The sequence below is a fragment of the Typopeltis vanoorti genome, chromosome 12 (genome assembly GCF_054136105.1).
Source record: "Typopeltis vanoorti isolate ZY-2024b chromosome 12, IOZ_Tvanoo_1.0, whole genome shotgun sequence".
Taxonomy (NCBI): Eukaryota; Metazoa; Arthropoda; class Arachnida; order Uropygi; family Thelyphonidae; genus Typopeltis; species Typopeltis vanoorti.
In genome coordinates this window covers 122,705,226-122,732,646 of record NC_143560.1, presented here as the reverse complement: position 1 = coordinate 122,732,646, position 27,421 = coordinate 122,705,226, and the positions used below count along the sequence as shown (strand labels likewise).

Below are 27,421 nucleotides of genomic sequence, written 5' to 3'. Positions count from 1 at the left end.
ATGCTGTGAGAGAAATTATACCAACCGGTATTCATGCTCTTAAGGTGTATATATGAAAAAAAGGCAGACTTTTATATAATAAATTGGATTTTGGGATATTTGCTACTGAGGTGGTAGAGGAATGTGTCTCTACCTGACTCAAATAGAGAATCAGTCATTAATATATCATAGCCATTTGGCAGGCTTAACAGTTGCTATATTGCAAAAGTTTGCTACAAAATGTTCCATGCAGAAACTGGGCAAGGAAGGAGTCCATAGCAGTACTTCTACTTGTTTGGATATTTTGTCTCTCCAAGTGATGTAATCAGTATGAATAACAAAACTGTAGAAATCTATAATGCCAGGTGGGAAAACACTTTGTATTAGTGATAGCATACCTTTAACAGGTATGTAATGAAGAAGGAAATATCAAAACTGTCAATGAAATCATAGCTTAAAATAAAGATGTAGGACTTAAAATAAAGGATTTTAGATGTAGGACTTAAAATAAAGGAGTTCATAATGTGTTTTCTTTTTATATAGTAAATTAGATGCCAAGATGGCAGGAAAGAAACCAAGAGAAAGATCAAGATCTAGATGGACTGATTCAGTCAGAAGTGCTTCTAAAGCACTTCTGACTGAATGGAGGACTGACAAGTAATAGACTAATTTGGAAGAAAGTTGTTGATAGGAGATTAATAATAATGTAAACTTAATCTTGTAGTGCTCTCATAGTAGCCTAAACTTCCTTGAGGGTACATACCAGGAAGATGATGAGTTCTTAATGTGAAAGATGATACTGCCAGTGAAAGATTAGTGATGTGGCTAATTATTTGGTATAATAGAGTGAATTCCACTGCATTCATCTGAAGAGTCACAATATCCAAAGGCAAGGGATAAGTGGGCACTAAACAGTTTGAGGTTTTTAATTAATTCTGAATGCAAGATTACTCTTTTTTTTTTATAATAATCCTTTTGGGATTTTTTTTTTCTGTGCGTTAGTGCAGTCATAATCTATTACTCTAGTGGTGGTCTATAAGCCGGCTTGATTGGTCGAGTGGTTAGCATATTCGCTCTCCAGCCAAAAGGCTGTGGGTTCAAATCCTGCCATGGATGTTTGTGATTGTCTATAAAAATACTAGCGGTGGTGGGCAGTAGATGGCATTGATGTAGAGATGATGCAGTTTGCTGTAGTTGGTGGAGACGGAGAGCTGTAGAGTAGGTGCCCTCCCTCGATGAGTTTTTGGATTCTTTGGAGGTGTCATGTAATAATAATAAGTTCAGTGTTCATTTCCAGTTGTATTTATCCATGCTAAGGGATGGGGTGTAGTGTAGTGTAATATAATATAATCTTTCTAGTTGCAGAGTGGCAACTGACTAATGTAAGTTTCTTTTAGGGGATAGGGGGCAGCAGTCATGTCAAGCTAAATGCTTTTGTCAATTTCTGGTGGAAAGTTGGGGATGCTGAACTATAGTAACTAAAACTAGTGCTTGGTTCATAATTACTGCATAGTTATGTCTGAGAATAAAGCACTGATGGCTTTCTTGAGCTGTCCTGAAGAAATGTTGTTGACAACTTTAAGAGGCGATCTGTAACCAAAATCTCACTTTGGTTAAGTTATGAATTTTTATATTTTTATAAGTTCTTTTTGAGCAGAATCCTCTAAAATGTCAGAAACGATAGATCAAAGCTTTGAGAAGAAAAGCACATGGCTTGATTTGTGGTGAGCTGGTGGCTGCATTGGTTGTAACAAAGCAAGTGAAATAATAGCAATCTGTTCCCCATAGTAGAGCATAAGATGGTATGTCTGCAGTCGAGGACTTCTGGTGAGTGAAACATGGTATTTAATTGACCACAGATTGGTAAAGAGTCTATATTCGTACCTTGTTTGAAGGTTAACCAGTTTAAACTGCCTAACCTAGGAAAACAAGTTTCCACCTACTGCTTTGCTTTAGGTATGGTAATACTGAGATGGTTGAAATTATGGCTGAAAGAACTTATGACCAGAGTATTATATCAATTAACTACATGAAAATATTTTCTGGTTTGCCAGTTTAATATGATAAAAAAATCCAACTTTAAACTGCACCCAATCTTTTTATATATATATATATATATAATCTTTTTATATATAAATGAACCTTGAGACATCTAGACCAAAAAATTCACTTTCACCTCAATAGTCACTTGATAAAGGTTCGTCACATCCTAAACAGGAATTTTAATCCATATCTTTTCAATTAAAGGTTCCACATAACTCATTATTGAAGCACTTTGATTGGAATACAGTGGTCTCACCATGAATTATCAAGTATGTACACCACTAGTTTAAATGCTAGTTACAACTCAATCAAGCATGATAGAAGAGTGAAATAACATGACTGATTAATGCTTTCAAGATTTAATCTGACACAAAAATATTATAATTGAGAATATAACGTAAGACTACAAAATACATACAGATAACAAACATAATGTGCAAATGATCTAATGCAACAAACTTTGTAGCACTCAAATGTCTCAAGTTCCAAGATCTTCTACAACCTAAACACTTATCTCCATACCATTCTTCAGTGGGATGATGACAACAAAGTCACTTTTTTTTTTTTCCCCCTTGGACCTCGGTTCTTCTCCAATTACTTTTGATAATGGTAAGCTCAACAGTCAAGACTAGATCTTTCCTCTCTAACTGACATCTCTAGCCTTTCTTTGTGAAAATTTGTGCATTCTTGGCTTCCAAAAAACTTGGCATCCTTTTTTTGCCCAACACATTACTCTTTGTCTGTCCAGCTACTCTGAACAAATCACAAACATCCAGCTTTGGAATATTTCTGCCACATTTCTGATGGTGCACTTAAGCCCTCTCAAAATTCTTGATGCTGTTCAGAAGGCAACTTGGTTGGAACGGCCTTCTCCATGAAGTATTCCTATGACAGCCAGCTCTATCTAAAGAATATCAAGATTGCTTTCTCTTAACCTTCCCCCCCCCCCCATCCAGATGACAATGATTTGCTACAGGTTTTGCAGGTTCTCCTGTGTGTGACAATGATATATTATTTAATATATATACTAATATATAATAATAATAATATAAGGTAGACATATATAATATAATATGTCTACCTCATGTGGACATAATTCCCCAATCATAAACAGCGCTACCCCCCCTCCTTTCTTGTCTTTTCTATCCTTGTGAAAAACACTGTAACCTTCCATTTCTATTCCCATCAGGAAATCATTTTCAATCATGTGTCACTTATTCCAACCATTTTTGGGTGAATAAACTCAATCAGTGAAACAATTTCATTGTCCTTATTTCTGATGCTGCAGGCATTTGTAAATAAACATAACAGTTCACTCTTAGGTCTATAACCAGTCCTACTCAAGCCACCTATTGGTTGCAATTTCCTAACCACACCTGCTCCTGTCCAATTACCTTTATCTGCTTATCCCATATATCTTCTCAGTTTCAACTATCCCCCCCCCCCCCACACACACAGATGCAGATTCCTATATTCCTATATTGATCATCCCAATATACACACATTCACTACTACTTCCAACATCCACTCTCCCTATGCCATGTGTCAATGTCCATCTTGACTTCTCCATTTCTCTTGCATTCCATTCCCATTCTCTCTTCATCTGTCACACCACTATTATTTCCATTACCAAGCACATCAGTCTCATCCATTCCACTCTCCTGATCTTTGACTTTACTTCTTAGAATTATACAACCAGAGGAAAACGCATGTAAATAACTTTATTAGTGAATAATTTTTGCTAAGTATCATAGGCATCATCAGTACAAGGTCATAGAATGGCAATTAAACAGACAAATCTAAAAAAGCACCACCTAAGTAGCGAATAACTATAAAAGGCCAATAATTTCCTAACTTATTAAAAAAAAAATATATATATATATATATATATATATTCAGACAAAATAAATTTAGGAAAGATTAGCTGATTTAAAAAGTACTATATCCCACAAAGCAAATAGATGTAGACCATCAGATCTGTTTAAGCTAGGACAGTGAAGTAAAGTTTTAAACATCTCTTTATAAAGCCATTCTACAGGGAAACAACTTTTATGAAGAACTCGCCTTGTTCCAACGAACTTTATGTTTAGTCTCAATAGCATGCTCTGCAAGTCCAGACTGCTCAGGCTAATGGTATTTAATATAAGATGTGTTATAGCCAATTAAAAGCAGATCTTCCTGTTTATCTGAAATAAGATAATCCACAAAAGCAATGAAAGTTTGTTGCTCTTGATATTGTCTGTAACAAGATGGAAAGGTATAAAATTGACATCACAGGAATTACAGAGACCAGATGGAATAGAGGTCACTGCAAAAGACAGGATGGCAAGCTAGTTGTTTACCAATGTAGGATGAGCTTCAAGACAATTCTAAATAATATCTGTAACCCATACAGATAAGCCTGATGAAGAGAGTGAGGAATTCTATGAAAACTTACAGATTGTTTTGGACTGCTTACCAAGGAGAGATGTACCTTACATCTTAGGGGACTTTAATGCAAAAAGTGGGAAAGAGTATGAGAGTTAGGTCTGAATGTGGCATGTTTGGTCTGGGTGAACGTAACACCTATAGTGAAAGACTGTGGAATTTGCCCATACTAACAGATTAGTTATTACCAATATCTGCTTCCAGAAACACCCCACAATGGATCTATAATTGGATTATATAACACTGATAGGTCAAGGCAACAGACTGATTAGCTCCTGGCTCTTCAACGATGGAAGACAAACATCTCAGATGTGTATACTTATCCTGGAGCAGACTGTGATACACACCATCAGCTAGTAAGAACCAAAGTAAAACTAAGACTTTGAAACCTTCCAAGTCAGGCACACAGAAGAAACACAAACTTGGTTGGATGATTTTTTGGAGACTAGTGAGGAGAACTCACCAGACATGCTTTGGGAAAGAGTTAAGGTTATAATATAGGATACAGCCAAGAAGTATCTCAGCTCAATAAGAAGATCAAGAGACCCATGTATATCAGATTCAATGTGAGATCTAATCGAAAGAAGGCAGCTGAAAAAACAAAGCGACACAGGGCCTGAAGAATATAAGTGATTAGGAGAGAAGTAAGAAGAGCCATCAAGAAAGGACAAGGAAAAGTTTTGTACTAATAAATGTGAAGAGGTAGAGTTCCAGATGAGGAGCTACAATTATAAAAAGATGTTTCACTTAGTTCAAGATCTAAAGCACAAGTTTAATCCCAAATTGAATATCATCAAAGACAGGAATGGAGCAGTACTAATAGAAGAACGGGAAATCAAAAACAGATAGATAGAATACTGTGAGGAACTGTACAACAAAGAGGATAAAGAAAATTTGGAGGAGTCCTATTATCAGAAAAATTTCAATTTGGAACCTCCTCTACTTAGGTATTAGGCTGAAAGCACAAATAAGCAGTTAACAATAATAAGGTCTCAGGTGCAGATGGAATCCAAGCAGAGTTAAGGCAACTGTATGCAGGGTTAAAAATGTTTCTTAGATTGATTACAAGGATATGGAAGACAGGATCATGGCCTAGAGACCATGACCCTGTCTTCCATATCCTTGTAATCAATCTAAGAAACACTGCACAAGAAGGGAGATATGAAGGATTGCAAGAACTATAAAGCTATTAGTTTAATCTCTCATGCAAGCAAGATTTTATTAAAGATCATTCTAAATAGGATTGAGGCCAAAGTTGAGACAGAAATAAATGAAGAAGAAGAAGCAGGTTTTAGGAAAGGAAAGGGTACCAGAGTTCAATACTTTACCTTAGACCAGCGTTTCCCAACATGGGCAATTTGAATATTTTGGATATATATTCAAAAAACCTCACTATTGTCAGCGATAAATTGTCGATGTTGCAACCCTGACTTTCCAAGAAAAAAAGCTGACATCACTAGTACAGCAGTCAACATAAATACAGTATCAAGAAGAACAATCAGAAAAGCAAAATGATGAGTCTATTAGAAATTTATTTAACATAAAAGGGACAATGGCATGGCTTTCTGACAAGACAGAAACGAAATACTGAAATTCAACTAGTTTTGCAAAAAAAAAAAGAAATCATCTGGATATCACGAACCATGGGGATTTGAGATTGAAAATGACTAAATTATTACCTCAAATAAAAACTCTTGGCAGCAGACATCAAGCTCAAGGATCGCATTATTAACTTGGATTTTATTTTCCCGAGTTCAGTTTTATTTATGTTTTTTAATTATTATTATTATTATTAGTCACCTCCAGGGAGTCCAAAGACTCATCAATGGAAGGCATCCACTCCACAACTCTGCCTCCACTACTCACAATCCACCAACTGACCGCAACTACACCAACGCTATCTATCGCCGACCACCACCACTAGTATTTCCACAGACAATCACAAACATCCATGCCCATGGTGGGATTCGAATCCGCAGCCTTTTGGCTGGGGGAGCGAATACTCTAACCACTCATCCAGCCAGGCTGGTTATGCAAATATATATAATAATAATATGCAAAGTGTAATATAAAATTTATATTCATTGAAGAAAGTCAAATTAAAAACAGCTTTACCTATGTTCCTTTTTTATTTAAAGTACATATTTATATTATACTTTTTCAGAATTTGGCTGATTATTATGCTGGGGGGGACATCAAAATCTTTGAGGCGTTGAGGTGGAGGGGCATGATCCAAAAAACGTTGGGAAACACTGCCTTAGACCACCGAAAGTGTAAAGTATTTAGACTCCTTATGGTAATGTGTTTCATAGACTACTCAAAAGCTTTTGACTGTGTTCAGCAAGTGAAACTGTGGGAAGTAATGAAAATAATGGGTTTTCCTCAACACACTATCAGGCTGATAGATATCTTGTAGAGGAGCAAGAAGCCACAGTAAGAACAGGTGTTGGATTGACTGATTGGCTTCAGGTTGGAAAGGGAATTAGGCAAGGATGTATACTTTCTCCCCACTTGTTTAGTATCTATGTTGAGGTCATCATGTGTGTAGCATTGGATAAGCTCAAGATAGGAATAAGGATAAGTGGTAGATTGATCAGTAATTTGAGGTATGCTGATGATACAGTACTCCTCTGTAATGACAAGGAAGAATTATCACAAATTCTTGGCAAAGTTAATGAGATCAGTAAGAACAGAGGACCAGCTCAATCCTAGCAAGACAAAGATTATAGTCCCCCAAAGGAAATACAGAGAAGTTCTTGAGAAACAAGTATGTCTTAAAGGAGAAAGAATTGATGAATTCAGCAAGTTTGAGTACCTGGGATCCATTATGAATGTGAAGAATTGCGGTTAAGAAGACGTCAGAAGAAGATTAGGAATGACTACAGTCAGAGACTTGTATAAAATCTGGAAGGATAGATGAGACTTGGAACCTAAAGAAGTCTGACAGGAAAAGGATAGCTACTTTTGAGATGTGGTGTTACAGAAGGCTGTTGAAGATATCATATACTGAAAGGTAGATGAATGGATGGGTGCTAGAAATGATCAGTAGAACTTTAAGGATATTGACAGAAAAAGTTGAAATACTTTGGTCACACTGAAAGGATGGAAGGAGGACTTCTTAGAACAGTAATAGAAGGTAAAGTTCCTGGAAAAAGAGGAAGGGGTAGACAGTTAATGAGATAAATGGATGGTGTGTCTGGAGTGACTGATCTTCAAAGAATTGGAGCCTCCAGAAAAGCATATAACAGTACCACGTTGAGGACTGGTGTGGCACATCACCGAGTATCTGAGTGACTATACGGCATCTGTCAATGTCCAACGAAGAGATGGATGGATGAGTAGTAGTGGCAGTAATAATGTCATTACAAAAGAAATCCAGATAAGTGTAATTTCTGTTGTATTTATGAAAAGCCTTAAAAAATTTCTTAATTTTTCCATATGGCTTGATCTGACAAAGCACCTTGCAAATGATTATCTCACGTTCACTGACATATTTGGTAGAGGCAATTACTAGGTGTAACCCTAATTCAATGCTCGGAAACCAAAGTAATCTTTGGTTTCTGAACATTGACAAAGATGAAGTGAAAATCACATGCCTCATTATGAATATATTCAAATTAAAAACATTTTTTCTGAGCTTTCTTATCAGCAAAAATAACAAATCAGCTAATAAAAAGAATATTTTCATTATGCACCCACTGTTTTGGTACATCTAACATTCTGTCTGTTATCATACAAGCCAGCATCTGAGTCATCATTTTCATTTTTTTTTTAATTGAGCTTTTAAAGTTCAATCAATCCTAGATGAGTCTGACTCCATGGGGTCTTAGGGTAATAATAATATTTTTCTTTTTAATTTCATTTCCTTTATTTTATTTTTTTGTAATTATCATGTGGACTATTAAAAGACTATAAACTTTATAAACTGTATAAACTTTATTACCTGCTATCCATGAAAATATTGATAAAAAATCTGTTCCAACATATCATTAAAATGAAAAATCATCCTGAAGAATAATGGGCATACTTGATCTAGATCACAGGTCGGCAAAGTGGCTATCCAAGGGGTCGGTAAATGTCTAGGGGTCAAAAGAGGGTTTAATTTTTTAATGTTCTTTATAAATTTCTTTAAGCATTTTCTTTAAATATTTCTTATTGAGAAGAAGTAATAAAGTAAAAGGGAAATTTATTATTGATATCATTTATTCAACATGATGGGGGTCAATGAGTGATCAAGGATTCCATGAAGGGGTCAATGGTCTGAAATGTTTGCCGACATCTGATTCAGATAATGGGGATCTTTTGAAATACTGACTTTGGCTGCTATGTTCATAAGCTGAAAACACCAACAATATATGCCAAAATTTCCAGTATTCAATGAATACTAGCAAGAAGCTAACACTTACCTGATGGCATTTGTTACTGAGAATTTTTTCAATTTCTGAAGGATAGGCTGTGCATCTTTCAATACAAAACAATTATCTTTACTGGTTTGATGAATTTTGTTTCTTTTGTCTGTGACTCAAAGAGACGTCATGCTTCTTGCATGAATTTAGTTTTTTAGAACAATAATACTTCTGATGACTGAAGATTTAGTTAGTTATTAAGGAACTTAGGTCTCAGATATAACATGGCTATTAGCCTGGAGAAAGTTATAAAGAGAAACAGTATCTGATCATCCTATGGATAAGTTTTGTAAGAGAAAATTATTATCATTACATGACACCTCCATGCAGTTTCAGGACTCTTCATGGAAGGCCACTCTACACTTCCTAACAAGGAACATAAGATGATGAGCAGAAATTTAATTATGAAGAAATGTGTTTTTTTTTTTTTCTGGAGACAGTAGCAGAGCAGGATATGTTATTTTATAAGTGGCAGATTCTGTATTGTTTGAAAAACGTTTCTATCAAAAGTTGTTTTACATATACTTTAATCTTTTCCAAAGGAATTATTATTAATACATGTTCCCCACCACAAAGTCTACTGACTCGCTGCAAAAATAAACATAAAGGCTTGAACACTCGGATCTCGATTACTCTTTAAAATAGTTCATTCAACATCATTGGTCCAGAACAAATTTTCCTTGTGATTCATCCTAAAGAATGTGTCATATTTCATGCAACTTATTGTCCACAAAAATTCACATCCTCCAGCAATAAGTTCCACTCCCTAATCCCAATAAGAAGACAGATGCCAATTCTTCTTATCTCATTGCATAAAAATTATATTTTCAAAATATAATTTTGGACAATAAGGAGGGAAGGAATTGCTAAAAATCGGTATGGAGAACTTTTCAACAACGGCTATTTAATTATTATTATTATTAATATGTGACACCTCCAGGGAGTCCAAAGATTCATCGAGGGAGAATGTGCCTCGAACGATTAGTCCCCTTCTAACTGCGCTCAAACCTGCTTAACATTTTGAGAGTCATTAGTAGCAAAGGCTCTACCAATCGACAAACCTTTGCTGGCAAAGGTTAGTCCAAAATAATAAATTCAGAAAAAGAAAAATAACTTAATGTTGTTATTATTATATAAAGTAATAATCATACACTCCACGGTAGCTTTTCCCATATCTCACCTTTAATAGTTAATTTTCAGAGGTATATTTGACATTTTAAAGATCATTAAATGACGTGCAAATTCGCATTTAGTGTAACTGGAACAAAGTTCTTTTTTTTCTTTCTTTCTTTTTTTTTTTTGTAGTTCGTCACTATACTAAATTATATTGCACATGATTCAAGAAGTATTTTATTATCCTTCATATTACAATAAATGTTACACACTTTCCTGAAAATAAAACCTATGCAAACGGAGATCTTACCACGTTTGTTTGCATCAAAGCTAACGCCACCTTTTAGGATATTCCAGTAACAGTAAAAAAATGGCGTTAGGGGAAGAGTCGCTAGAATACGAAAAGAGTAAAAAGCCATCAGGTATATTTTTTTACATGTTAGATAATTTGAACGACATTTCAGAACGTTCTCCAATATATTTATTATCATCAATGTAGTTAAGAAAACCGAGGTGCCCATGAAACAGTAAATTTTGTGCACTTTACGTGTAATTTTTTTCTTCCTCTGATTTGTTGTGGATCTGGAACAGTATAAAAATGCAGTTGTAATGTAACGAATGATATTTCTTAGGTAATATTAAAAACGAGTTAGGTTGGAAATTTGCGCTTTATCTCTGTAGCTTCAACAGTTTTTATTATTATTATTATAGCGAGTCAGTAGATTGTAGAAGGGTAAGGTTTCTGTGGATAAGCCGAAACGTTACTTTTAAATATTATTATTACGAGCAGCACCAAGGAGTCCTTAGAATCATCAAGGGAGGCCCAACAGCATGTCAAGAACAGCTATTTAACATTCACACAGTATCTATCATACTTCACCTTGAACTCATTTACAGTCGTGGCACCCACAACAGATTCTGGCAGCTTATTGGTCACCCGGTTTTCAGAAGGATGAAGAGATGTTGGAAAGGGTCCAAAGGCGACTGACTAAGGTAGTTTCTGACCTCTGGAATGTCGAGTATGAGGAAAGATTGAAAAGATGTAATTTGCAGAGTCTAGTGGAGAGAAGGAAGAGGGGAGATATGATAGAGACCTACAAGTTGGTAAGGGGTTGTTATAGGATCAATGGTGGAGAAGTTCTACAGAGAATAGTGGGAGATCAGGGGAGAACCAGAGGTCATCCCTGGAAACTGTATAAAGAGGGTGTGAGTAGGGGAGTGAGAGGCAGGTTTTTTTCGTGCAGAGTTGTGAATGATTGGAATGCCTTGCCTGAGAGTGTGGTGTCTGCAAGGAGTTTGAATGTGTTTAAGACCCTGTGTGATGAGATGTGTGTGAGATAAAAGGACCTCCTAGATGAGTCTTTGACTCCATGAGGTCTTGTTTAATAATAATAATAATGATGATAATAAATTCCACTCATTTACCACTCTCCAAGTAAAAAACCTAGCTCTAACACCCTTGCTTACCACACTCTTACCAAGCTTCCATGGATGGCCCCTAGTCCTCCCACTACCAGTCCTATTCTCAAAAATATCTTCTGAATTAATCATATAGAAATCCTTAAGTAATTTGAATGTCTCAATCATATTACCCCTTTTCTGCCTATCAACCAATTTCTGCAGCCCACAAATCTTCAACCTGTTCTCATATGGTTCATTCCATAGTCCTGCTATTATCTTGGTCACTCGTCTGGATCCTCTCCACCTCCTCCCCATGAAGAAGAAACCCTGGCACCCATATCTGGGACAGTAGTCTAGATGGGGGTCTTATCAAGGTTCGATACAGAGGAACAATAACCTGTTTGTCTCTGCTCGTTAAAGTGTTTTTCAGCAACCAAGTGATTTGATGAGCTGATTTTGCCACTTTTGCAATGTGTCCCCTAAACTTCAACTCCATAATAAAGTTTAATCCTTTATCCAAGTGTGTGCAAACAAAGTTTGTGCCTGAAAGTATCTTCAGGACTGGGGTAAAGTGGTACAACACTGGGCAACTCCTTGCAAAGGTGGAGCAAGCTACCAACACTCTTATCTGAGTATCTCCCATAATGCAAAACACATCTCCTTGCAGATATGTATAATGTTATGCATTAAGGGAAGGGCACTACCCAGACTAGTTTCGACCTTTATTGAGGCCTATTCAGTGGGATCCAGGGCCAAATGGAGATACCAAGGCGCATACTCTCAGGTGCAAACTTTGTTTGCACACACTTGGATAAAGGATTAAACTAAATTTATTATAGTCTGACCAAGTGAAAAATAAACTTTCAACATCTTTCTCTAAGTCCAGAGTAATTTAATAAAAAGGTGGCACACCGTTTGGCAGCTCCTATAGGAGGAGATGACCTTGCTGATGCTTCTGCCTTGGTATCTCCACTTGGGCCTGGCTCCCTCTGAAGAGACCTCAATAAAGGTCGAAACCAGTCGGGTAGTGGCCCTTCCCTTAATGCATAACATTATACATATCCGCAAGGAGATGCATTTTGCATTATGGGAGATATTGAGATAGGAGTGTTGGTAGCCTGCTCCACCTTTGCAAGGAGTTGCCCGGTGTTGTACCACTTTACCCCAGTCCTGAAGATACTTTCAGGCGCAAACTTTGTTTGCACACACTTGGATAAAGGATTAAACATAATTTATTATAGTCTGACCAAGTGAAAAATAAACTTTCAACAAACTTCAACTCCCTATCCACCAACACTCCCAAATCACTGGACTCCTCAATCTCCTGGAGTAAAGTTCCACCAATGTGATATACTGCAGCTAATCTTTTCACTCCAAAATGCAAAACCTTACATTTTTCCACATTAAATTGACATCTATTCTCCTTAGCCCAGTCCTCCAAATCATCCTGCAAAATTTTGACATCCTGAGCATTTACTATTGCTCTACCCAATTTTGCATCATCCGCAAACAGATGCACAGTTCCTCTCAGATCCTTTCCTATATCGTAAATGAACAAATTAAACAGTAGTGGTCCAAGAACAGAACCCTGCGGCACACCACTAGTCACAAGCCATCTTTTGGACTCTACTCCTGAATAAACCACTCTCTGATATCTCTCCATCAACAACCCTCATCCATCTCACCAACACTATATCCATTCTCATATGCTGCAGTTTACTGAGAATTCCATGTGGTATCCTATCAAAGGCTTTAGCAAGGTCCAGTAGAATCACTGTAAATCTGTTACCCTTATCCAGTTCAGCCGTCACTGTGTTATAGAACGTGAGCAAGTTACTGAGGCATGATCTACCCTTCACAAACCATGCTGTCCCCCATACAGTATCCCATTTTCATCTATCCAATCTTGTATTTTCCTCTTGACTATTTTCTCCAAGATCTTGACAACAATTCCTGATATGTGATCGGCTGGTAATTTTCAACAGCAGTCTTGGAACCCCCTTTATGCGGTGGAACTATTTTCCCTTCTTTCCACCCCTTTGGGACTAACACAGACCCGAGATCAAATTAAACAAAATGGTCAAAGGCACTGACAATTCTTTAGCCGCTTCTTGTACGACACGAGCTGGTATACCATCCAATCACGCAGATGAATTGACATTGAGGTTTTGTAATAGACTATTCACCTCCTCTTCATTCACCACAATTCCTGTATAAGCTGTTGGTTCTTCCATTCCTGCAATGTCACCACCTGGATGATATACTCTTGCAAAGCGTTCACTCAGTAATTCTACTATATCAACTGATTCGGTTACCTCCCTACCATCGGCATTCTTTAAAATCAATCTGCCATATACATTTTTTCTTTTACTTGCAACATATCCAAAAAATTGTTTACAATTCTCTTTAGCCTGCATGGCTGTTCTTTCATAATCCGCTTTTGCTTTTCTTACCACACTTGTTACCCTTCTGGCCTGGGTTTTATACCGTTCATGTGCCTGCAGGTCACCTTTCTCCTTAAATTCCCTCCACAGTTGTTTTTTTTTTGCAGCTCAAGCTTAATGGTGTTATTCATCCATTTAATCCCTACTTGATTTATTATTCGGACTCTTCGAACACTTGTTAACCGCATCCCATACACTATCAGCATCCAGCCCTTGCAGTTTTACATGCCATGGTACTGAACCAATCAAACTCCTAAACTTGTCATACTTACCAGCCCTATTGTGCCCAGATTTGGTCACCGGGTTTTCAGAAGGATGAAGAGATGTTGGGAAGGGTCCAAAGGCGACTGACTAAGGTAGTTTCTGACCTCTGGAATGTTGAGTATGAGGAAAAATTGAGAAGATGTAATTTGCAGTCTGGTGGAGAGGAGGAAGAGGGGAGATATGATAGAGACCTACAAGTTGGTAAGGGGTTGTTATAAGATCAATGGTGGAGAAGTTCTACAGAGAATAGTGGGAGATTAGAGAAGAACCAGAGGTCATCCCTGGAAACTGTATAAAGAGGGTGTAAGTAGGGGAGTGAGAGGCAGGTTTTTTTCGTGCAGAGTTGTGGATGATTGGAATGCCTTGCCTGAGAGTCTGGTGTCTGCAAGGAGTTTGAGTGTGTTTAAGACACAGTATGATGAGATGTGTGTGTGTGATAAAAGGACCTCCAAACGAGTCTTTGACTCCATGAGGTCTTGGGGTAATAATAATAATTCCACATGTAGCCTGTCTTAATTGTAACTTCCACACCTTTAGCCACCCCCCAAGTCAAGACCCTATGATTACTCTCACCAATTGGTGGCAATGTTGTCATATTCGTTACAGCCAAATCCTCAGATGCAATTACTAGATCAAGCACTCTCTGACCTCTAGTATTTTCCATTACATGCTGTCGCAGATAGTTATCCCTTAATAACCGCATAAAACCCAATTCCTTCCTCCCGTGTGTCCTCTCCTCCCTCCAATCAATGCTACCATAGTTGAAATCTCCCATAATAATTACCCTCCTTCCACTCATTTCTTCTATTTGTTTATGCATACTATCTCCACCATCTATTCTATCACCTGGTCTATAGCAGCACCCAATTGTATATTTTGTTCTGCTAGTCTCAATCTCACATCAAATGGCCTCAAATGTGCTCTTTTCTCTATCCTGCAATTCAACTTCTATTCTCCTTGGATGCAGCTCATCAGCTATCATCAATAATACTCCTCTCCCCATTTTATTCTCCCTGTCACTCCTGAACACACTATACCCCTCACGTTTAATCCCACTAGCTATATCATCTTCAGTCAGCCATGTTTCACTAATGCCAATAACCTGTGGTTTGGAAGTTCCAACAAAGGCCAAAAATTCTTCCTTCTTGTTCCTAATACTCCTAGCATTAGTATACATGAATTGCAGACCCCCCTTCAGCCTCATCCCTACCTTGATGCCTTATACTAACTATCCCATTCTGATTTGTTGTCCTTATTCGCTCGGGCATATTATACTCATTCATACACTCAACTGCCTCCCTAAGGTCTGCATATCTACCCCCCCCCCTCAATAAATCTAGTTTCCCTGATTCTGCACATCCACTTCATTCAACAACACTTTTTCAAGTCTCCTTACACCGAATCCATTCAAATACAAACCATCCATCTTATATAGATCCTTTCGCCCATTGAACTCACTCCACACGTCCACAAATTCCACACCACTCATCCTGCATAACCCGTGCATAAAGTCATTAGCAATTATGGCCCCTCTTTCTAAACTCTTCACTGTCATACTGTGGCAACAGACTAACCATCCTAACTCACTCACTTTTCTCTTTTGCTACCTCAAACAATTCCTTCGCGTCCTCTATCATATCCATTTTATCTCCTTTCAAATCATTCAGTTAAATTGGTTTACGAAAACACTCATTGTTTTCATCATCTATTTATCCGGCTTATAATTGTTGCTAATTCTCGGATAATATAATTATCATTTTTACTTTGAATAGCAAGACTTGCTTACGTTTATCAGTTGTTTTGTATATTTTAAATGTGGGAAGATTAACGACAAGAATAGCTTACACAATTAAAGGGGTCTCTTAACCGAGAATCGTAATAGTGAGTTAAGCAACTTTCCTTCGATTGGAGAAATTAGGTTAACTCCTTTACTGATCACCTGCTGAACATTGGAAGCTGCTAGTTTTACATCACACCACGCCAAACTTAATACATTTTTTAATAATTCATTTATCATCTAATGAAATAAAGGTTCGAATTATTTTTTTAAAAAAGTAAAAACTAAATTCAGTTAATCACTGAGTTTTCTTAAAAAAAAAAAGTAATGGATAAAACAAGCAGCTAATGCCTTCAGTGGAACAAAAATCATTAAAATTTAATTACTTTTTTTCCCACTTCAGTATTGTTATCCATAATATCTCCAATAATTCTAGCCCCATCTCCAATAGTTTATAAGTTTTAGCAGGTCTGAATGATTTAAAGGTGACAAGTAGAATATGAGAGCAGATATGAAAGGGTTGCTGGAAGTCTGTGGTATGGAATGAATCATATGCTACACCCTTTTCTGATTAGATTAGTAAGTGTGCATATGGAAGATGTCTGGGAAAATTACTTATTCCCAAGTTGTTTTTCTTAGTTGTGACTTCCGTCTTGGCTGTGGTACTACCTTGAAGGATAAATACCAACAGGTTTGTACCACTTATGAAAATCACAAGAATTCATTGGCTTGTGTGGTATTTTTTCTTGACTATTATGTATATAAAATATTACACTTTTTTTATAATGTTAGTCAAGTTGCTTTTAATTTATCGTCCTACATGTTTCGCCAATTTTTCTATCGGCATCTTCAGGGAATACAAAATTAGTAAGCTATATGAAGGTAACAGACTAGGTTATAACTGATGGTTCTAATTCATACAAAAATTAGTATTGTGCGAGACAATGCGCGTCTCGGGAACGTGATTTATTTGTTATGACTCATGATGTAATTGTCATGAAAGTTTATTTCTTTGATGTTTAATGATCTAATTAAAGCTTTCCAAATTTCTGGTAAGGTTAGACCTTGATTCTTGTTTAGGTTTTCAGTTGTGCGGGCAACTGTAGCTGCTTCCTTGAAGGTTCTTGAATGGTAGTTATCTTCTATATAGGGCATAAGGCTCTTATCCCACTCAATGTGATGGTTGGTAGAGGCAAAGTGGCAAGAAAGGCCTGAAATGTCTTGTCTGTTGTTTCTGACATACCCTATGTGTTCTTTCTTTCTCATTTCGAAGCTTCTAGAGGTCTGACCTACGTAACTAATACCACATGAGCAAGGTATATTATATACTCCAGAGTACTTGTAGAAAGGAGGAGGATCTTTCGGTGATCTTAAAAATTTCCGAATAGTGTTGACTGGCTTGAATGCTACTCTGATATTATGTGGTTTTAGAAGGTTAGCCAATTTTTTGGAAATGCTGCTGACAAACGGAATGGTAATAGTACTGATGTATTGGACGTCATCACGTTGTCTGTGTGGTATATCAGTCAAAATCTTGTTGTAGAGTCTTTTTGGATAACTATTTAAAGATAAAGCTCTCTGGATATCGTAGTTAATTCCGTTTTTAGGTCATCTTGGTCTGTTGTGTACTGTATTGCTCTTTTCTTGAGCATATGGATAATGCTAGGTTTCTGAGATATATGATGAGACGAGTTGAAATGGAGGTAATGTCCAGTATTTTACACAGATAGGTTGATACTATTATTGGTTTGTTTCTTTACTAGGATGTTTAGGAATGGCAGTTTTCCATCTTTTTCAATTTCTAATGTGAATTTGATGGTATGGTGGAAACTATTGATTTGGTTGAGGTAATCCATTAGTTCTTCTTTCGTATGATCCCAAATGAGAAAGATATCATCAACATATCTGTACCAAATTTTCGGTTTTGGAATGATCTGGGATAAGATTTTATTCTCTAGATCTTCCATGAATAAGTCAGCACAAGGGGGAGAGAGGGAGCTACCCATGGCTAATTTGGTGAGTTGTTTGTAGACAGTTTTTTGCCAAATAAAATAGAAGTTAAACAGTGATTGAACAAAGTAGTGATGTTTCTTGGGAACAAGTTGTCTAAGATGTTGATGACTACAACGACTGGAATGTTTGTAAACAGATGTAATGTCCAGGCTTGCTAGTATATCATCTTCATAGATAAGGATGCTTTTTAATTTATCTATAAAATGTTGTGAGTTTTTAATATAAGTATCCGAGACGTGAATGTGTTATTGTAAAATCTTTGCAAGGTTCTTGGAGTTGGTAAGTAGGAGAATAGATTCCATCAACCTATCTGTGTATAGAAAACTTACAAATACTGGACGTTTCCTCCATTTCATCTTGTCTTATCATATATCTCAGAAACTTAGCATTATCCATATGCTCAAGCAAAGAGCTATACAGTACACAACAGACCAAGATGACCTAAAAACGGAATTAACTACGATATCCAGAGAGCTATCTTTAACTGGTTATCCAGTTAAATCTTGCCAGCTCCATTTGAGACTAGCTAACTCACTTTCAGTTGAAAAGGCTTTATAAGGGTCTTTGCATCATAGATGGGACTTGAATGCATGTCTAAACATCAAAGGTTATCATTACAAACTGATCTAAAGTGGCTCCATTATACGAGTAGTAAACATTTCATTTCTTGAAATGGAGGGATTGTCACGATTTTGTTCAGTAACAGAAATATTAAAAGGTATTAAATTATTATTTGATATTTTATTTCATAATTTGATCTGAAATTACATCTCATTTTCCGTTTACCCTCTTTTACCTTGTGGTGTCGAGGGTTTATTAATCATCGGACCTCAAGCCGTTCACAGGATAAGGTGGTCAGCCCTATCCCCCGGTGTATCCTATGTCCTGTAGTGTTGAGTTCTCAAGGCCGGTTTGCCTGCTTTGCATGATGAAAAACCTCAGGATAAACTGGGGAAAAAACCCTACTGTCCACACCCAAGACCAGCTAACTTCGCTATTGCTGAGGAGAAGATCCTTCAGCTCCTCACGTCACCGACGGGAATCGAACCTAGGACACTCCTTCCCCAGGCTTATGGTTGCAAAGTGCACAGCCACTAGGCTAACCACATGGACTGAAATTACATTCATATTTCTTAATATCTTGTTCATAATGATAGTAAGAATTCATAAATATGTGTTCTTAAAAGTGGCACCAGACTAACTTTATGAGATCAATTTAAAAATATTTATTGGGTTTTTAAACATTCCTTGCTTTGTTAATATATTTTACTTTTTTTTTTTTTTTTTGCTAATATAAACTTTTATATTAGCACAGCCCACTCACTTCATTCCAGAATATTGGACCTCAGTTAAGCTGTTTTTAAGCCGAATTATTATTTCCATTAGGCAGTGTTATGAATTGCTCATCTGTTTCTGAAAACCCATTTCACACCACAAAAATAAATGAAAATAAAATAAAACACAGAATATGACAAAAATTCCTTGAATGAATGAATTTTAACATTTGAAGAAAATTAAAGAAAACTGAAAAGTATTGCAAAAGTGATGCATTTTATTCTAGTTGCTACTGCAGACTGAGTTGATCACTAACCAAGGCATTTTTTTGATTCAGCATTGGTTTTATTCAATAGGCAGTCCTAAATGTGAATTTTTATCATATGTTATTTACTGTAGAGTCGTAAAAGCAGAATATTACAAGTGCTACACTCATAAATCAGTATCATCTGTGTGTATGTGTGGAGACTACTTTTTTATTATTTAATTGAAAATTCACACTTTTTTTTTTTTTTTTTTTTTTTTTACTCTCGTTCTTATTTAGGGGATGTAAAAACATGAACTATTGTCATTTTCACATGCCACTGCTAACATAGTGTTGGGATTATTACCATAAAAGTATCATGAAAAGAAATCAGCATCTGTGCCTTGCTGCATAAGCACGCACACACACACACACATATATATATATGCAGTAAATTCCTTGTTATTGCCTTTTGTCATTTAATTCTAATAAATAAAGGAAGATAAGTTGCCTTGTCATTTATTTATTATTATTTTTACATTAAATTTTCTCTTAGGTGGATAAGATACAGATAGAAATAGCAAAGAAATGTACATAAGATACACAATACCATCAAAGGTTGGTCAATTGATAGAGCCTCTGCTAATAATAGCTCATGCAAAAAGTTAAGCAAGTTTGAACATGGCTAGTAGTTGGAAGAGGATCAATCGTTTGATGCTGTTGGCACACTCTCGATGAGTCTTTGGACTCCCTGGAGGTGTCACATAATAATAATAATAATAATAACACATTAATTTGATACACTTGTAAATAGGTTCAATAATAAATGTTGCTGATCATTATTGTACATCATTGCATGTATTTCTTGGTAAATGTTTCATATGTGATCATGCTCAGAATATTGGTAAGAGAACATAAATCTTGATATTTATATTTGTCAGATACAAATGTACAAAGATACAAATGTACCTTGCACTTTCAAGGTACATTTGCATTATATCAGCAAATGAACAGTATGTCCACTTAATGCTCTCTCAGGATCCTATGATGTCATTTTAGAATATGTTTGGACAGAACTACAGCATTTATTCTTTTATGTTTGGTATATGATCACAAGAATGGAGAATGTAATGGTGAACGTAGACAGTCATAGTAAGGTTATCCACACAAATTGCTGCCTGCCTTCATGATACCACCGAGATATCAGACTTTCAGAAACTGGGTATCATCTGGAAATTAGCATTTAAAGGTTGCATACTTCTGCATGGTAAAAAGTTACTAAAGAACTTTTGACAGATGTGCTATGCATGCAACAATAGATATGTGAAAAGAAACATACGTACACCCAAAATTTGGCCGAATAGTTAGCGTATCTACTCTCCAACCAACAGGGCGTGGTTATTTTATTTGTAATTATTCTTGTCAGTTTTACAGTTACTCATAATTGTGAGATTGTTTTAAGCCTATATGTCGATACCCTGAAGATGCCAACAGTTAAAGTGTGGCGAAACTAGTTGGTAGAGTTAATAAATTTTATCAATACTTGATCTGTAAACCAAATATTATTTCACTAATTCATATGATCAGGAAAATAAATCTTCATTATATCTATCAATGTTGGTTGCTTCAAAAATATTTCCTTAAGTGCTTGAAAATATGATAAATCTTTGTCTTATTTTTTATCAGCATGAGCTTTTGTCAAATGTTCTTCTAGTCTTGAAGGCTTCATGGATTCATTTGAAAAAAAAAACATTTTGGCAAATCAGCACATTGGTAACGTTTTGTTTGTAGACAACTGAATAAAGCCTTATATCAAATATTCAATATTATATTATATTATTGTCTACATTTCTTCTTGGGTTCAGCCATGATATTATCTGTAAATAAAAGTTAAATTTACAAAATTGCTAGAATGCAATTTCTCATGTACCTACTGTAAACCAAATTATTTTTACAAGAAAAGGTATAAAAATATTCATGTGAAACCTGCTTTTTTATTGGAACAATAATTTGCTTTGTGTGTAATCCGTCTAAGTAAGGTACTGACTAGGTATCGAATATTCACTAAAATTTTTATGCACTACATGAAATTGCTAACTGCTTGTCACACAATTCAGAAATAATCTAAAACTGATTTCATACGTCTCGCATATTTATGGTATTATACAGTGAACAAGTCCTGCTGATACATACTGAACTTGTAAAATCCCAATCACTTGAAAGTGTGTGCCTGCCAACACTTTGCTTTTTAAGACTTGTTGTCAGACTTCACTGCTAATCAGCTGTAACTTGCATTTTGTATATTTCCTTGGAAAATAAAGCAACCATTATGACCTTTACTTACAACAGTTATATCATCAAAATATTTGATGATAAATTTTTTTTCATCACCTAATTTTTGTGCTTTATGCACCCATGCCCATGGTAGGATTCGAACCCACAGCCTTTTGCCTTGAGAGTGGATATGCTAACCACTCAGCCAACCAGGCTGACCAAAAACTGCTGGCTAGCAGTTTTCTTACCAGTGTACAGATTTTTTGGTAATAGTCAGAGATTGTTTCATCACACTGCTCTTTATAGTTTTGTTATGACACCCAAAACTATAAAAATCTGATAAGTGAAAAACCTAATTGGTATTGCGGAACATATTTGTTTGGATGATCAGACAAGACTTTTTATTACTCAGATAGTGTTTGTCATATAGCGATATTATAATGCAAGTAATCCTGCATGCCCTTTATTTATTGGATGATATTTATTGCTGTATGTTCCATTCTTTTAAGTTTTCATTTTCTTTATAAGACTGGGAACTAAACTCCTGGACTATAAGACTGAACTCCTGGAAGGGTATTCCTAAGATGTCAATAGTCCTCGTGCAGGATTAGTCCTGTAGGTAGGTCACCAACATTCCATTTTTCAATAGCACATAATTTTCTCTTGGAGTTATCAGGATCTCCTGTCCACTAATCTTTTTTAACCAATGTAAAATTCAGAAAAGGGCAACAATAGTGTAGTTGTCTCTCAATATGCAAACAAAATGGGGATATAACAACAGGAATAGAAGTCGCTGGGTATAGCATTTTTCATCAGGATAGGAGGGGAAAGCGTGGTGGTGGGGTACTGCTTATGATAAGTGATGACCTATGTCCTATAAGAGTGGAGGCTTTGGAAGGAAGTGAGACAAATGATTTTGAGAGCATATGGTGTGAGGTAGAGGTAAGCAAGACAGGATATTTAGTGGAGTGTTGCTACAGACCCAGGAGCACAGAGGATGGGGACCAGGAGATGTTTAGACAGCTAAGTTTGGCAAGTGCAAGAAGAATGATTGTTATGGGAGATTTTAACTACAGTAGTATAAATTGGGGAGAGGAAGATGCATGTAGCAATAGGGGAATGGAATTTCTAGAATTCTTGAGGGACAAATGTCTTAGGCAACATGTAACAGAGGGAACAAGAGGTTCAAGAGTTTTGGATTTGATTATAGCATCAGAAGAGTTGATAATAACTGAGTTGACATCTCTCCCACCAGTTCGAGAGAGTGACCATATGGTTTTGACTTGGAAAATGAATAGACATGCAGGAGTATCAAAGAGACAGGAACTTATGTGGAATTATAATGCAGGTGATTATAATAGTCTTAGACGTCAACTTCGGGAAGTTTCATGGAGGGAGGAATTGGAAAGCCGGGATATCATTAGTGCGTGGGAAATTGTGAAAGAATATTTGTTAGCAGCAATAGTAAGTTGTATATCACGAGTGAAGAAGAGGACACAATTTAGAGTAAAGTGGATGACAAACAATATTAAACAGGAACTGCATGCAAAAAAGAGGCTATTGAAGAGATATAAGGAGACAGGTGAAGAGAAGATGCATGAAGAATATAAGACACAGGCCAGAAGAGTGACTAGTGTGGTAAGGAAAGCAAAACTGGAATATGAGAGGAGATTGGCCCTAAGATCCAAAGAAAATCCTAGGGAATTTTTTAGCTATGTGGCCAGTAGGAGGAGAAATGACTGTGGAAGAATGATATTGTGGGATAAAAATGGGAATAGAGTGACTGATGCAGAGGACATAGTGGATTTGTTCAACAAACACTTTATTGGAGTATTTCATCCTGGAGGAGTCAGTTTTAATGCTAGAGGGATAGGGCTGGTTCGAGGTTTAGAGGTACAGGAGGAGAGTGTGTTTCAGATACTGAGTACTCTGGATGTCAGTAAAGCTTTGGGACCGGATGGTTTTCACCACGAGTTTTGAGAGAATGTGCTAGGGAACTGACAGTGCCTTTAACCTGGCTTTTCAATGAAAGTCTGGCTTCGGCAAAGGTGCCCAGGGAATGGAAGGAAGGTAAGATAGTGCCATTGCATAAGGGTGGTAACAGACTGGAAGTGTCTAATTATAGGCCAGTCTGTGTGTCATCAGTAGTTGTTAAGATCTTGGAGAAAGTAGTGAGGGACCGTATACAACATTGGGCAGATGAGGGTAATGTTATCTGTGAGAGTCAACATGGATTTGTGAAAGGGCGCTCTTGTTTTAGCAATATGCTAGCCTTTTATAATAAAGTTACAAGAACATTAGATGAGGGAAAGGCATATACTGCAATTTTCTTAGAGTTAGCAAAGGCATTTGACAGGGTGCCACATGATAAGCTGATATTTAAGTTGCAGCACATGGGTCTGGATGTCAGATTGGTCAACTGGATTCAGGATTGGCTGCCTGATAGGTATCAGAGAATTGTGTATGGTGGAGCAGTTTCAAGGAGGCAGAGGGTTAGAAGTGGGGTCCCACAGGGCTCAGTACTAGGACCTATATTGTTTAACCTTTATATCAATGACATTGCCAGTGGATTGCAAGGGGATATTCAGTTGTTTGAGGATGATGCGAAGCTGGGAAGGATTATTAGTAATAGTGCAGATGTGGTAGCCCTGGAAGAGGATTTAAATAAGCTAGATAGATGGGCAAATGAATGGGGGTGTCGGTTTAATGCAGCAAAATGTAAGGTCTTGAGGTTTGGGAAACATCGATGGGATGCTGCATACTCTATGGGAGGAGTTATACTGGAGGAAGTAGGGGAGACAAGAGATATGGTGTTGATGATTGATAGAAACCTGAAGTTTAGGGGACATATTGCAAAGGCGGTGAAGGTAACACAGAGGATTGCTGCAATTATGAGAAGGACACTGACCTGCAGAGATGAAGGTTATCATTCCATTGTATAAGTCTCTGATCAGACCACACTTGGACTATTGTTCTCAGATTTGGTCCCCAGGATTTGAAGGGGATAAATTAACTGTGGAAAGGATACAAAGACGGATGACAAAGATGGTTTCAGGACTGTACAAGCATAGTTATGAGGATCGGCTGAGGGAACGTGGACTGCAGAGTTTGGTGGATAGAAGAAGCAGAGGTGATATGATTGAGACTTTTAAAATGTTGAGAGGTGGTTACAGGGTTGACACTGGGGAGTTCTTTCGCTTGGTTGAACAGCGGGAAGGAGTGATGACAAGAGGCCATCCCTGGAAGTTACGAAAGGAAACTGTGAGCAAGAAGGTAAGGAGTGGTTTCTTTGTGTGGAGGGTGGTTGAACCGTGGAATGCATTGTCTGATGTAGTGGTGGGAGCGAGAACGGTCAATGAGTTTAAGGAGTGGTATGATAGACTTTGTGTTTCTTAGGGGGGGGGGAACCTCCCCTCGATGAGTCTTGACAGACTTTGTGTTCTTAGGAAGGACCTCCCACGATGAGTCTTTTGACTCCATGGAGGCCTGAATAATAATAATAATAATAATAATAATAAAATCATTGGCATGAGCAACAATTTTGCAGTCCACTGGTGTTGCTGGTAAAGGAATTATTGTTTTTTCAGTAGCATTTTTTATCTGCATTATCAAAGATTCCACTGTTAGAGCAAATAGGAATGCACCCAGTGTTGAACTCCTGTACTTAAACAACCTTAAGCCTTGTTGAACTCCTGTACTTAAACAACAAATTTCACGATAACCACAGTAATTAACTTAATAAAATGAAAGTACAGATTTTTTTGTACTGAAAATAACAGTACATCATCTGTGCATAGAAACAAGCCAATCAAAGAAATGGGAATACAAAGGTTCATACAACAACTGATTGTCGTATCTATCTTTCTATTTCCATTTCTTTGATTTGCTTGTTTCTATGCACAGATGATGTACTGTTATTTTCAGTGTGAAATATCTGTACTTTCATTTCATTAAAGTTAATTACTGCGTTTATCGTGTAATTTGTTTATAGTCATGCCACAGGTACCTTTTTAAAGATTAGACTCCTGTATTTAGCATTATAGGATCTGATATATAGCCATTAATTAGTGGGCTTGTCTTGCTATTCTTCTAAATCTTTTTAATTACTTGTTGTAAAGTCACACCTACTCCTGCAATTTCCAGGATGTGGTGTAAAAATCTGTGTCAGATACTATTAGCAACAGTCACTAAAGAGTAATTTTTTTATTTTTATTTTGGAAGTTATATGACATCTCACATATGTTTTGCATGCTAGTAATTATGGGGTTAGGTTTATACTCCGTTAAACCTAATTCTCATGAATTGTATGAGGTATAAAGATCTTGAGTATATTATTTATGATTCGGATAGTAACTCATATTTTACATTAGTTAGTGAGATTGGACACCAGTTTTTTCCTATGATTTTTTTTTTTTTTTTTTTTGTATAAATATAGCAACTTCAGAATTCTGAAGGAATGTACCCTGTCTGCAAGATGTGACTAAAAGAGTAATTCTTGAGGTCATCTGAATTCTTTTGAGAGATCATCTGGTCCAGATACTTCCCTGTTTTTGCACTCTTTGATAGTTTGTTTAAGCTATCATTATTTAAGCTTTAACTAAGCTATTTAAGTTATTATTTTAGCATTGTGTAACACATGGCGATGCATTGGCAATGTTGGAATGTTTAATGTTCCTGGTTGAATGGGCATTTGTTTATTTATGAAAGCTTCTTTCATAAATAAACAATAAGATGTGTGCAGAATTTTCTACTATACTTCCATCTATGAAAATTCTGTTAATCGTTGTCTTTTATTATTCTCAATAAAATTTTCCTTTGAAATAACTCTGGTGGTGCACCCTACCAGGAATATCGAGCCACAGTACTAGTTAACGGAGACAAAACAGACAGTTTCCTATCAGCACAGAAGTCCAGGGAGGTACTCTGGCTCCATATCTCTTCATCATAGTGATTGACTATATTTTTAATTTAATGCAAGTTAAATCTGGAAAGAGAAGCCATAGTATTCAACACTAAATATGAGGCTAATCTTCTTGAATGGCATGCAGTCTCGAGTAGAGTGATGTGGGCAAATATGAGAATAGGGAACTGAACAATGAGACTTATTTGTGCCTATGGTCCCACAAAAGGTTATACTAAGGTAGAAGTGGAGCAGTTTTTTGATGCTTTAAAGAAAGCAACTGACACAATGAAAAAGGAAAAGTTGGTCCTTGTTTCAGATTTAAATAGCAGAGTAGGAAATGATTGTCAAACATACAAAAATATGGATATTATTTCTGGGAAAACTCCCATGTTACTCCTCGTAACAAACTATTATATTTACGGCTATTTGCCTGCTTCTGTTTAGGAGTGCCCCAGTTTAAATGCCATTGGCTCTTTTCTCACGGATTCTTGGGGCATCGTAGATGTATATTTATGAAGAAATATATGTTGCATGGAGGACAAGAAATTTGCACATACCTTTTTCTGGGTGTTGTGGCTCTTCTTCTTTGTGTTGTCCAAACTACTGTGTGTGTGGGGGGGGGGGGGTGGCAAGTGGGAGAATAGAAATAACAAATGGAAAAAACCCAGGTTTTTTGAATAACATATATATTATAAAGAATGTGTGGAGCGTTTTTTTTATATTTATATGAGGTGGGAAAGGGTGAAAGAGGTTGAAAACAGCAACTGATTTTTTAAACGGAAACAATAGCCATAAAGTGTGACCCGAACTCTATCAACGTACACAGGCCCTACATAATCTCCAAGGTTTGGAAGCTAC

General features: G+C 36.6%; 2 protein-coding genes across 5 annotated transcripts in view; one reads left to right on the top strand and one right to left on the bottom strand.

The window, feature by feature from the left end:
* Window positions 1-10,298, bottom strand: part of LOC150101196 (UDP-N-acetylhexosamine pyrophosphorylase-like) — a 176,753-nt gene extending 166,455 nt beyond the window's left edge. For 2 of the 4 annotated variants that reach the window (XM_090401148.1, XM_090401151.1), the window contains exon 1: window positions 10,036-10,272. The gene's annotated coding sequence lies outside the window, so the exon portion shown is untranslated. The other 2 variants (XM_090401150.1, XM_090401149.1) reach the window with 2 other exon arrangements.
* Window positions 10,299-10,338: 40 nt separating this feature from the next.
* Window positions 10,339-27,421, top strand: part of LOC150101195 (cell cycle control protein 50A-like) — a 153,152-nt gene continuing 136,069 nt past the window's right edge. Inside the window, exon 1 of the mRNA XM_090401263.1 lies at window positions 10,339-10,390. Coding sequence (XP_090257389.1) covers window positions 10,339-10,390 — 52 coding nt within the window. The remainder of the gene's footprint in view (window positions 10,391-27,421) is intronic.